The 12,126-nt window shown below is 39.4% G+C and overlaps 1 protein-coding gene across 1 annotated transcript in view; it reads left to right on the plus strand.

Moving 5' to 3' along the window:
- RELN (reelin) overlaps nt 1-12,126 on the plus strand; it is a 710,657-nt gene that overhangs the window by 659,587 nt on the left and 38,944 nt on the right. The window contains exons 49-50 of the mRNA XM_007944540.1: nt 617-810; nt 5,372-5,628. Coding sequence (XP_007942731.1) covers nt 617-810; nt 5,372-5,628 — 451 coding nt within the window. The remainder of the gene's footprint in view (nt 1-616; nt 811-5,371; nt 5,629-12,126) is intronic.

Raw genomic sequence — 12,126 nt, forward strand, 5'->3', positions numbered from 1 at the left:
TTAATGATATTGTTCTATAATTTCTACATTCTGTGGGATCACCTTTCTTTGGAATGGGCACAAATATGGGTCTCTTCCAGTCAGTTGGTTAAAATCTGTTATAAAACTTTAAATAAAAAGCATTACAATGATAATCTCTAATTATAATTTATTTAAATTATATTTAATTTTCATAAGTATTTTTAAAATCGATATTAAAATAGTGATTTCAACATGCTAGTCCATTAACAGCTGATGCCTTTTTAAAAATATAATAAATGCTCAGGAATAACTGGAAATAGTTTAATGAAAGTATAGAATAGTTACTTTAATTCCAGCTCTCATCTTGCTTGTAAAAGGTAGAAGAAAGTCTCCTTAGATTATATTGCTCTATAATAAGTAAGTCTTTAAAACTGAAATTTTAAATTTCAACAAGCATTTGGTGAACACTTACTGTGAGCTAGACACCATGGTGGGTGCTATTATAGTAAGAGAAATGATAAGAAAATCAGTACTATAATACCTCGTTGCATGCATTACTAAAGAAATATTTAGAAGATAGAAGCCAGAGAAATCAGTCATCAAGATTCCTTATCCCAAATTTTTTTTTTCTTTTCATTCTGTTTCTTTTCCTTAGGGTTGTAGTCGGTTGTTAGTCACAGTGGATCTCAACCTCACTAATGCTGAGTTTATCCAATTTTACTTCATGTACGGATGCCTGATCACACCAAACAACCGTAACCAAGGTGTTCTCTTAGAGTATTCTGTCAATGGAGGCATTACATGGAACCTGCTAATGGAAATTTTCTATGACCAGTACAGTAAGCCTGGGTTTGTATTCATTTTATCTCTAATAACCACTATGTTCAGCAAAGGTGCTTGCTAAGACGTGGTAGCAGTCAGCCTCAGGGGGGCTGCAGTTAGCCTTCCTGGAGAGGTGGACACTTCTTGGACTGACTTAAAGATAAGGCTTCTGAGCTGCATTCAATGTCTGGTTTTAGTTATTATTTAAAGAGCAACTGGTTTTTTGAATTCCAGAGTTAAGAGATCCCAGAATAAATTGCTATCATGCTGATGGTGAATAGCTCCAGTGCAAAAACCAATATAAATGCATGATAAAAGTTGATTTATTTCAACATTCTGGAAAAAGTGGAAACTGAGTGTGTTCACTCAGTTTCAGAGACTTTGGGACTGTAAAATTAAGAAACAAATACATCTATGAATATAGTAGAGCATATAGGGGGCAAAGCTATGAAAACTTCTTAGCCATAACCAAAAACCTTGAGGAAATGAGTCACTGGGCCTCCGGCTTAGGACCATAGTCTTGGGGGACACCAAGGTCAGCTGGAACAACATAGTCCACAAAGAAAATGTTCTACATCATACTTTGGTGAGTAGCAACTGGGGTCTTAAAGCTCATAAGTGACCACCTAGGGTGCAACTATTAGTCTCTCCCCACCTAGAGCAAAGATTAAAAGAGGGAGAGAGAGAGTGAAAGAGAGAGAGGAAAAAAAAGAAGAATAGATTCAGCTGTGAATGACAGAAAACACAAAATAAGTTTTAAAACTGTTTATTTCTATCTTATATAAATTAGATCCAGAAGAAAGTAGCCCAGGGTGGCCATAGTGGCTCCACAAGCAACACAGTTCCAGGTTTCTTCTATCTTGCTGCTCTGCCAAACTCAACATGTGGCTTCCACCACATGACCCACAGCCACTTTAGCTACTCCACATTCCAGCCTTTGGAAGGAGGATGGGGCAAGAAGGGTGTGCATCTTTCCATTTGCATTCCATTGACCAGAACTTAGTCATGGCCACATGTAGATGCAAGGGAAGCTGGGAAACATCATCTTTATTCTGAGTGACTACTAGCCTTGCTAGCACTATGGGATCCTATTATTCAGGAGGAAAGGGAGAAGGGCAATTGAGGAAATACCAGCAATCTCTGCCACAAGCAAAATCCTGTACTTGCAGTGAAGTCAGACACCAATAAAGCAATCCAGCTACAAACTTGAAATGATAGAAGATGGGAGAGTGTGATTAGTGTATTAGCAGGAAATAGCAGAGACCAAGTAAATTGTGGTCTTGGTCTTTATGGAGGAAGTTGGAAAGCCTCTCAAGTATGAGTTACTGAACACTTAAGCAACATAAATACAGAGAGAAGGGATTGTTTTCTGTAGTGTAAAAGCATAACTGATCTACTTTAGTTCTCTGAAGGAGAAAACAAATTGACCAACCATAAAACAGCAGCCATCATTTATTTAGACTTTCAAGAAGGCTTAGATAAATTCCTATTCCAAAGGCTTTTAAAATGTGGTCACAGTTTTATCAGAGAAAGGAAACAAATTTAGAACAGAGAGGAAAAAATGGAGAGAAAAAGTCATTACTCTGAGTGAAGAAGTATGAATTGTGCATCCCTTCATGAATTGAGAGATTTCTGATATTATTTAATATATTTTAAAATGTTTTCCAGTAATACATCAGATAGTGTTTCACTGCTATTCATAAGGTTTACACTGGCCAATTGTTTGAGAAGTGGATAGCCTCTTCCTTCTCCCGAGTCTGTCTTAGCCCAGAAGCTTAGTTGAAACCTGCCCACCGTGAGTAACCCCGCCAAACTGTAAGAGAATAAACTCTTGTTTGTTCAAGTCATCCCATCTATGGTATACTCTTGTCAGAGCACCACTAGGTAAACAAAACAGTGGCATAGCCTCCAGCCTCACAGCAACACGTAAGTCCCCATAGGACAAAAAACTGACAGACAAGTTCATCTCCCCTCTAACCCCTCTGCACCTGCCTATCTCAGGCTCTGGCCTTAATATAGAGCCACACCCAACAAAAAGCAGACTCCAAGCCTCATGCCCTCCTACCTCAGGCCTTGGTCTTAATATAGAGCCACGCCCAATCAAAAAACAGCCTCCAAGCCTCCGGCCTTAATACAGAGCTACTCCCTGGTGAAAGGCAGCCTCATGTGAGAGCTCAACAATAAATAAGGAAGACTGAAGAAGAATTTATGCTTTTGAGTTGTGGTGTTGGAGAAGAATGCTAAGAGTACAATGGTCTGCTAAAAGGACTAACAAATCTGTCCTGGAAGAAGTGCAGCCAGAATGCTCCTTGGAAGCAAGAATGGCCAGACTTCATCTCACCTACTTTGGTCATGTTGTCCGAAGCGACCATTCCCTGGAGAAGGATATCGTGCTTGGTAAAGTGGAGGGTCAACAAAGAAAGGGAAAGCCCTCAACGAGATGGATTGGCACAGTGGCTGCAACGATGGGCTCAGGTATAGCAAGGATCATGAGGCTGGCTGGCACAAGACGGAGCAGTGTTTTGGTCTGCTGTACATAGGGTCACTATGAGTCAGAGACAACTTGGCGGCACCTAACAACAACAACAACAATTTTAAAATGTTAATTGAACATATCAAACCAGTGGAGATAAATTATAGGAAGACTTCACAAAGTGAGCATACAAGAAAGAGGAAAACTTGGAAAAGATTATTTGCCTAAAAAGGATCTAGGATTCCCAGTCTATATTTACCTTCTAAAACAATGACCTATTATGCTATAATGGCCCAAAGTGCCCACAAAATGATGGGTATAATCAAAAAAAGTGTTTAAACTCCTAGTATTAGAAATCCAACTAAGCGCATCCTAGCTGTGATTGGATCTTGGTTGGTTGCCATCTGGAATACTGCCTGCTGTTCAAGTCTCTATACCTCACCCAGAAAACCCACTGCCATTGAGTTGGTTCCCACTCATAGCAACCCTATGGACAAAGTAGAACTGCTCAACAGGGTTTCCGAGGCTGTAACTCTTTATGGAAGCAGGCTGCCTCACCTTTCTCTTGTGGAGTGGCTGGTGGGTTCTAACCACTGACCTTTTGGTTATCAGCTGAATGCTTTAACCATTGCACCACCAGAGCTCTTTCTATACCTCAAGGAAGGCATATAAAAGGGGAAAGACCAATAACATAAACAAGGAGGCAAAATGTAAACAAAACTAAAATACTGAAACCTCTTCAGTGCAAAAGACAAATAGTAAAGTGCCTGTCATTGCAGGGAAGAGGTGACTACAGGGAGAAAGTGGGAAGAGAGCTGTTACATTGTGGGGAATTGCAGTCAGAGTCATGAAGCAAAATGTGTATGAACTGCTGTATGGAAAACAAATTTGCTCTGTCAACTTTCACCCAAATCACAACAAAAGTTAAAAATAAATAAAGTGGCTGTCATCGAAGCCCCCAGCTTGAGAGTCCTTCATGAGATGCAGTCGGCCAGTTGTCAAGTCCTGGCAACCAACACTTAAGGCAGCCCTTGAAGTTAAAGGGAGGTAGATTTAAAAAAAAAAAAAAAGACAGTACTTTATCCAAGGAAAGGAAATTATTTTCACCGTTTCCCCTGAGTTAATTCTTTACCCCAACAGAACTTGAAAGTTGTAAGTATAAGTTCAAGAAGGGTTTGATACACTATGTGTACACAATTGTGATTAGAAGATATGTCAGACCTTATTTCTAGCTGGATAAACTTGCTGTTGAAGATTGGAGCCATGTTTTCCCTCTCTCTTCTTGGTGACTGAGTCAGAGACAGCATGCTGGGCCCATGGTTTTCACTCAACATTTTTTAGTACAATGTTTTCAGCAATATGGATAAAACAAAGTCCGTGTCTATACCACCAGCAACTGATACAGTAATTACACACTGCCTGGTGCCCTCTAGGTGGAGGACTCAGACAGCCTGCAGCAATTCAGAGTCCGTGTTCCAAGTAAATGGCTTGCACCTCTGGGAAGAGTGAAAACAAGGAGCCAGGGGAAGGAAGTAGATGAAACTAACCTCTAGGAGACAGGAAATAGCCAGTATTGCCTTATGACGACCCTAGCGCATATACACTAGACCTGGTTTAGTTCTGTACATCTAGTGGGAGCCTTGTTGTTGTTGTTATTTGCTGTTGAGTCAGACCTGACTCATAGTGACCCCTCCTTGGGTTTCCGAGGCGGTATCACTACGGAAGTAGATTGCCCGCCCAACCTTCCTTCCGAGGAGTGGCTGGTGGGTTTGAACTGCCAGCCTTCTGGTTAGCAGTCAAGTGCCTTTGGCACTATGCTACCAGAGCTCCTAGTGGGAGCCTTAGAGATGGAAAAAAAAAAGAGTGTAATCCCTCGAAGGCCTGTCCAGGTACAGTTAAAATAAGTAATTAGTCCAGTGATGCTTGAATTCTGTTTCCTCAATATAGTAACTTTGTGAAATCAAGCTAGCTTATCAGTTTAAAAAAAAAAAAACAACTCTTAATGTCCTTCCTTAACCACCAAGTGACATACTGTATCTTACTTCTGCCTGTAAATTTTTTGATCATGTGATATACCTGACAAGGGTTTTTCCACACTCTTCATTTTTCTTATAGATTTGTGAATATTCTTCTTCCCCCTGATGCTAAAGAGATAGCTACTCGCTTCCGCTGGTGGCAGCCAAGGCATGAAGGCCTAGATCAGAATGACTGGGCCATCGACAACGTGCTCATCTCAGGCTCTGCCGACCAGAGGACCGTCATGCTGGACACCTTCAGCAGTGCCCCAGTGCCTCAGCACGAGCGCTCCCCTGCAGACGCTGGCCCTGTTGGGAGGATTGCTTTTGATATGTTTATGGAGGACAAAACTGCAGGTAAATTTTCATTGATGCTGAATAAAAAACCAGTGGAAATGCAGTCATTTGCGTTTGTCTCTTTTCATAAGAGTGAAAGATGGAAATTGTTCAGATACTAAAATGGTGTATAAATAGCAAAAAGCAGTATTATATCCATCCTCAAGTCTCCAGCTAGTGCAAACAGTTAATGCACTTGGCTGCTGACTGATGAGTTGGCAGGTCAAGTCCACCCAGAGGTGTGTTGAAAGGAATGCCTGGCAATCTCCTAAAAAAATTAGCCACTGAGAACTCTGCGAGTGCAATTCTACTGTGACACACATGGGATTACCATAAATCAGAATCATCTAACGAAACTAGGGTTTCTCTTTTCCTCTCAGTCTTCCTGATTTACATTGTAACTAAATCTTTTACTGAGCCAGCAAGTCTGTCTTAATAAATTACACTCTCTTAGAGGAAAAGCATCTGTTTCTGTGTTGCCTGTTTTCCACTTTGGGTAGAAAGCCAACATTTCCCATTTGTGTTAATATCCAAAGACAAATGTTTGTTTTGCTAGATGTCAGACACATGTGTGATGGCATTTCATGTTCCAGACAGTGTCCAAAGGCGTCCTTGTTACCCTTCATTCTCAGTAGATGTAGGTCAGTGATCTAGAAAGTATCTCTTTATGCTACTAACATATTTAAGTCTTGTTTTCTTTTTATTTCATGACACTCTATCACCTTTTTTAATGTAAGTGTGTGACTTTGTTATGCCACATCCTTGATTTTACTACATAAAATATATCTTCAGGATAAATTAGATGAATAGGACCTTCTAAAAATGAAATTTTTATGTGTTTCCAAGGACTTCTGCAAAAGAATCAAAAGAGAACCTGCAGATTAGGAAAAAAAATATTCAGCAGTGATGTATCTGACAAGGGACTTATCTCTAAAATTTATAGAAAACTCCAACACCTCAACAACAAAAAGACAAATAAATAATCCAATTAAAAAATGGGTAGAAGACATATATAGACACTTCACCAAAGAGTGTATTCAGGCGGACAACAAACATATGAAGAAATGCTCATGATCATTAGCCATAGAGAGATGCGAATCAAAACAACAATGAAGTACCATCTTGCTCCAGCACTAGTAGCAAAGTTCAACAAAACAGAAAATAAGAAATGCTGGCAAGGATGCAGAGATATTGGGACTCTCATACACTGCTGGTGGGACTGTAAAATGATACAACCACTGTGGAAAGCAGTATGGCGATTCCTTAAAAAGTTGGAATTAGAAATACCATTTGACCCAGCCATTCCATTACTAGGTATATATCCTAAAGAAGTGAGAGCCAGGACAAGAACAGATACATACACATCCATGTTCATCACAGCACTGTTTACAATAGCAAAAAGATGGAAATAACCTAGGTGTCCATCAACTGAAGAATGGATAACCAAACTATGGTACATAGACACAATGGAATACTATGCAACCCTAAAGAATAACGTAGAATTGCAAGACACAGCATAACATGGATGAACTTGGAGGACATAATGCTGAGTGAAGTAAGTCAGTCACAGAAGGAAAAATATTGTATTAGTCAATTACTGTAAAAAGTCAAAGAAAGGTTTATATATGGAAGGAAATTTTCTTTTTTGGTTACCAGGCGTGGGAGGGGAGGGCAGGAACACTGTTAGATAAGTAGAGACAAGTATTGATTTGGGTGACGAGAAGGGCAATGTACCAAATGTGAGTGATCAACATGGTAGCATTGAGGAAGAGGAAGACATGGAGAAGTACATGGGAGGTACAGACATCAAAGATGAACCCTTTTGCACATATAGTACTGTGTTGTCAGTGAAGGTAAACATGGATAGATGGGTGGACAGGCTGAACTATTAGGTATGTTATGAAGGGGTGAGTGTGCCCAAGACCATGTATAGCGTTGGCAGACAATGTTTCTATAAGTGTATTGGTATGTTCTATAAGAATTCCCAGGTATATAGTAGAGCTGACAAGGAACAAGGTTCTAGTCACTTCTTGGCCACAGCCAGCTACCCAGAGGGAGCGAGTAGTTGGACCTGTGGGCTCGGGACCATAGGTGCAGGGGACATCAATTTCAATTGGCATAACGTACTACATAAAACATTGTTCCACATCTTACTTTGGTGAGTAGTGACTAGGATCTTAAAAGCTTGCAAGCGACCATCTAGATGCAATAACGGGTCTCTCCTCGTCCAGAGCAAAGAAGAATGAAGAAAAGCAAAGATGTGTGGAAGCAATTAGTCCAAGCGACAGGTACACCATGTGATCCTCAGCCTACATGACTATGAGACCAGAACTAGTTGGTGCCCAGCTACCACCGTCAACCACTCAGAGAGGGATCTATGTAGGAGATCCTGGATAGAGTGGGAGAACAATGTGGAACAAAACTCAAAATCATTTGGGAAAAAAAAAAAAAAGGGACCAGTTTTGCTGGTCTGATAGAGCCTGAGACTATGGCCCCTAGCTGCCCTTCAGGTCTGGAATTGAACCCACTCCTGTGGCTTCCAGCCAAACAAAAGAAGGCACCATGAGCTGAACATTTTACACTAGATAGATACAGCCACTCCTCGGAAGGAAAGTTGGGCAATCTACTTCCATAGTGATACCACCTCAGAAACCCAGGGAAGGGTCACTATGAGTTGGGCTCGACTCAACAGCAGTGAGATTTTGTTTTGTTTTGTTTTTTAAAATACACTCCTTGGAGAGAACAATCTTGGGAGAATAGAAGGGCTGTGTATGGACAGGGAAACAGCTCAGGGGCAGGAGTGCATGGAGGGAAGGACACAGGGAAGAGGTAACTATGGGTAGGAAGTGAAAGGGAAGCTGTTGGATTGTGTGAAATTGTAGTCAATGTCACAAAACAAGGTATATGTGAACTGCTATATGGAAAGTGAATTTGCTCTGTAAACTTTCACCCAAATCACAATTAGATAGATAGATAGATAGATGTATATATATAGATGTATAGATATGTATATATGTATCTTCAGGTTAAGTAGTGATGTTTAATTACATATCTCCTGCCAATACTACAAATGTTACAGAAACAGTAAAAATAGATATAATATGCCACTATTTATCAGAGTGGGACCGTGTGCCCACTAAACTCAGCATTTTGTTCTTAGAAGACAACCTGAGTCTATTTCACAATAGTAAGACTGGTAAGAATGTGTGTTGGAAGAAAAGTGTGTGTTGGAAGAAAATTTGAAATGTAGGGAGTTTTAATAATTTATAATACTTAATTATTAATGTTTTATTATAAAAGCAATACATGTTCAAAGTGTGAAATTGAGAAAATAAAGGAAATCATGAGGATGAAAATAAAAATCATCCAAAATCTCATCACCCAGGGAATAACCATTGTCAATATTTTGTTATATTTTCTTAGTTTTTTTTTATGTCATTATATATAGTTTTAATAAAATTGCCATCTTATGTTGTATATACTTTGTAGCATTCTTTTTCACTTTGAATTAAATCCTGATCATTCTCTCATATCCCTAAATAGCTTTGAAAATACAATTTTAATAGCTGTGTAATATTCCATCACAATTTATTTTACCACTTCCACATTGTTGAATACTTAGGTTGAATAATTTTCATTAATTCATTCATTGCTGCAACACTTAACACAATGGTATAATGGCAAATACTTACTAAATCAGACTTTCTAAGTAGAAAAGGTATGAAGGGTTCCTCACCACTGTCACTGTTGAGGAGCCTTATTCACTTAAGAAAATTACTGAGATTTGCTTAAATAGATCTAGTTCAGAAGTTTGCTAAATTACAAATTTATTGTTCCCTGTCTAATCATTTATATATGTGGGTTCACAATCAGAGAATAATTTAAAAACTTTTGTGTATAAATAAAGCAAAGAAAGATACCTACCTGTGTTTTATTGACTATGTAAAGGCATTCAACTGTGTGGATCATAACAAATTATGGATAACATTGTGAAAAATGGGAATTCCACAACACTTAATTGTTCTCATGAGGAACTTGTACATAGACCAAGAGGCTATTCTTCAAGCAAAACAAGGGGATACTGCATTACTGCATGGTTTAATGTCTGAAAGGGTATATATCAGAGTTGTATGCTTTCACCATACTTATTCAATCTATACGCTGAGCAAATAATCTGAGAAACTGGATTATACCAAGAAGAATGTGGCATCAGAATTGGAGGAAGAACCATTAACAACCTGCAATATGCAGATGATACAACCTTGTTTGCTGAAAGTGAAGATGACCTGAAGCATTTACTGTGATGAAAATCAAAAACTAAAGTCTTCAGCATGGATTACACCTCATCATAAAAAAACTAAAATTCTCACAACCAGACCAATAAACAACATCATGATAAACAGAGAACAGATTGAAAATGTCAGGAACTTCAATTTACTAGGATCCACAGTCAACACTCATGGAAGTAGCAATCAGGAAATCAGATGTCATTACACCTGGAAAATCTGCTGCAAAAGACCTCTTTAAAGTGTTGAAGAACAAAGATGTCACTTCGAAGACTAAGGTGCACCTGACCCAAGCCATGGTATTTTCAATCATCTCATACGCAGGTGAAAGCTGGACAATGAATATGGGAAACTGAAGAAGAGTTGATGCCTCTGAATTGTGTTGGCAAAAAATACTGAAAATGCCATAGACTACCAGAAGAACGAACAAATCTGTCCTGGAAGAAGTGCAGCCAGAATGCACATTGGAAATGAGAATGGCCAGACTTCGTCTCAGCTGCTTTGGTCATGTTGTCAGAAGGAACCATTCCCTAGAGAAGGAAGGATATCATGCTTGGTAAAGTAGAGGGTCAGCGAAGAAGGGGAAGACACTCAAAGAGATGGCTTGTCACAGTGGCTGCAATGATGGGCTCAAGCATAGTAAGGGTTGTGAGGGTGGTGCAGGACCGGGCGGTGGTTCATTCTGTTGTACACAGGGTTGCTGAGCAGGAGCCAACTCAGTGGCACTAACAGCAAAGCAAATACAGATTATTTTTTCAGGTACTGAAGATAATGACTTTCATTTAAGCTTAGTTGGTGATAAAATTAAAGAAACAAATTTTCTGGCTCCTGCCTGTCTTATGAAATTGGTGTACCTAGAAACCGTAACAATTACCTTGTTAGTTCTGATAAAGCAGAGAGATTGATTAATTAGTTTATTAATGTAAAGCTCCTTTCATCAGGATTGAAGAGTTGTAGCATAAAACTGAAACAGTGTACCCCACAATAAAGTGACTCAAGGTAATCATGTTACAATTCAAATTTCTTTTGAGTCTGGTATCTGTGGTGTAGGATTAAATGCCGCTCACAGTAAGGTAACTGATAATAGCATTGTGGTTGCCATTTGAATCCAGAGATAAGCTAGTTGTTCTATAACAAACCAAAAGCAAACTCACTGCCATGGAGTCGGTTCCGATTCATATCAACCCTCACTGGGTTTCCGAGGCAGTAAATCTTTACGGAAGTAGATTGCCCAGTCTTCCATCTATGGAGTGGCTGGTGGGTTTGAACCACCAACATTTTTGTTAGCAGGCTCAACACATAGGCACGATTTTCTACTAATCGATTCACTAAACCAAACCAAACTCTCTGCCATTGAGTCAGAGCCGACTTATAGCAACCCGTCCTTGGGTTTCCAAGGTGGTATAACTACAGAAGTACATTGCCCAGTCTTCCTTCCAAGGAGTGGCTGGTGGGTTTGAACCACCAGCCTTCTGGTTAGCAGTCTAATGCCTTAGGCACTACACCACCACAGTTCCCAATCAATTCACAAACTTACTTAAAAACCAAAACTAGTTGTCCTTAAGCCAATTCCGACTCATGGCAACACCATTGTGCCTCATAGCACTTTCTGTGGCTGATTCTTCAGAAGGAGACCAGCAGGCCTTTCTTTCAAGGCACCACTGGATGGACTTGAACCAACATCCTTCTGGTTAGCAGCCGAGCACAATAACCATCTTACCACCCAGGGACACCTACAGTGTTCCTTAGACTCTTCGCAGCCGAGCACAATAACCGTCTTACCACCCAGGGACACCCACAGTTTTCCTTAGATTCTTCCAAATCTATTATTTCAATAATTTTTTTTTATTAAGTATATTTCCTCAGAGTGTAACTGTTGATCTGGCTTGAAAGAGAAGCCAAGATTTATTAAAAGAAATCTACCTAAAATATTTAAATATACATACCTGAATAATCAAGTATTAAGAACATTATTGAGGTACATTTATAATAGTATTATCTTAAAGATAATCCTGGTTTCTGAAATAATCTCCTTATATACTTTATTTTCCATTTTTGCCAAATTAAGTGTGACTTCACATTTCAGCACCCAAAGGTATCTTTTATAACAAATAACACAATGCAAAGCTTCAGTTTTTCTCATTTCTAGGCCCTCAAAATAATTTGCTCGTCTAATTAAATAATAGGAGCTCTGGTAGCATAGTGACTAAGGCACTTGACTGCTAACCAGAAG

This window comes from Orycteropus afer, unplaced genomic scaffold, assembly GCF_000298275.1.
Source record: "Orycteropus afer afer isolate SDZICR_OR568_19922 unplaced genomic scaffold, OryAfe1.0 scaffold00007, whole genome shotgun sequence".
NCBI lineage: Eukaryota > Metazoa > Chordata > Mammalia > Tubulidentata > Orycteropodidae > Orycteropus > Orycteropus afer.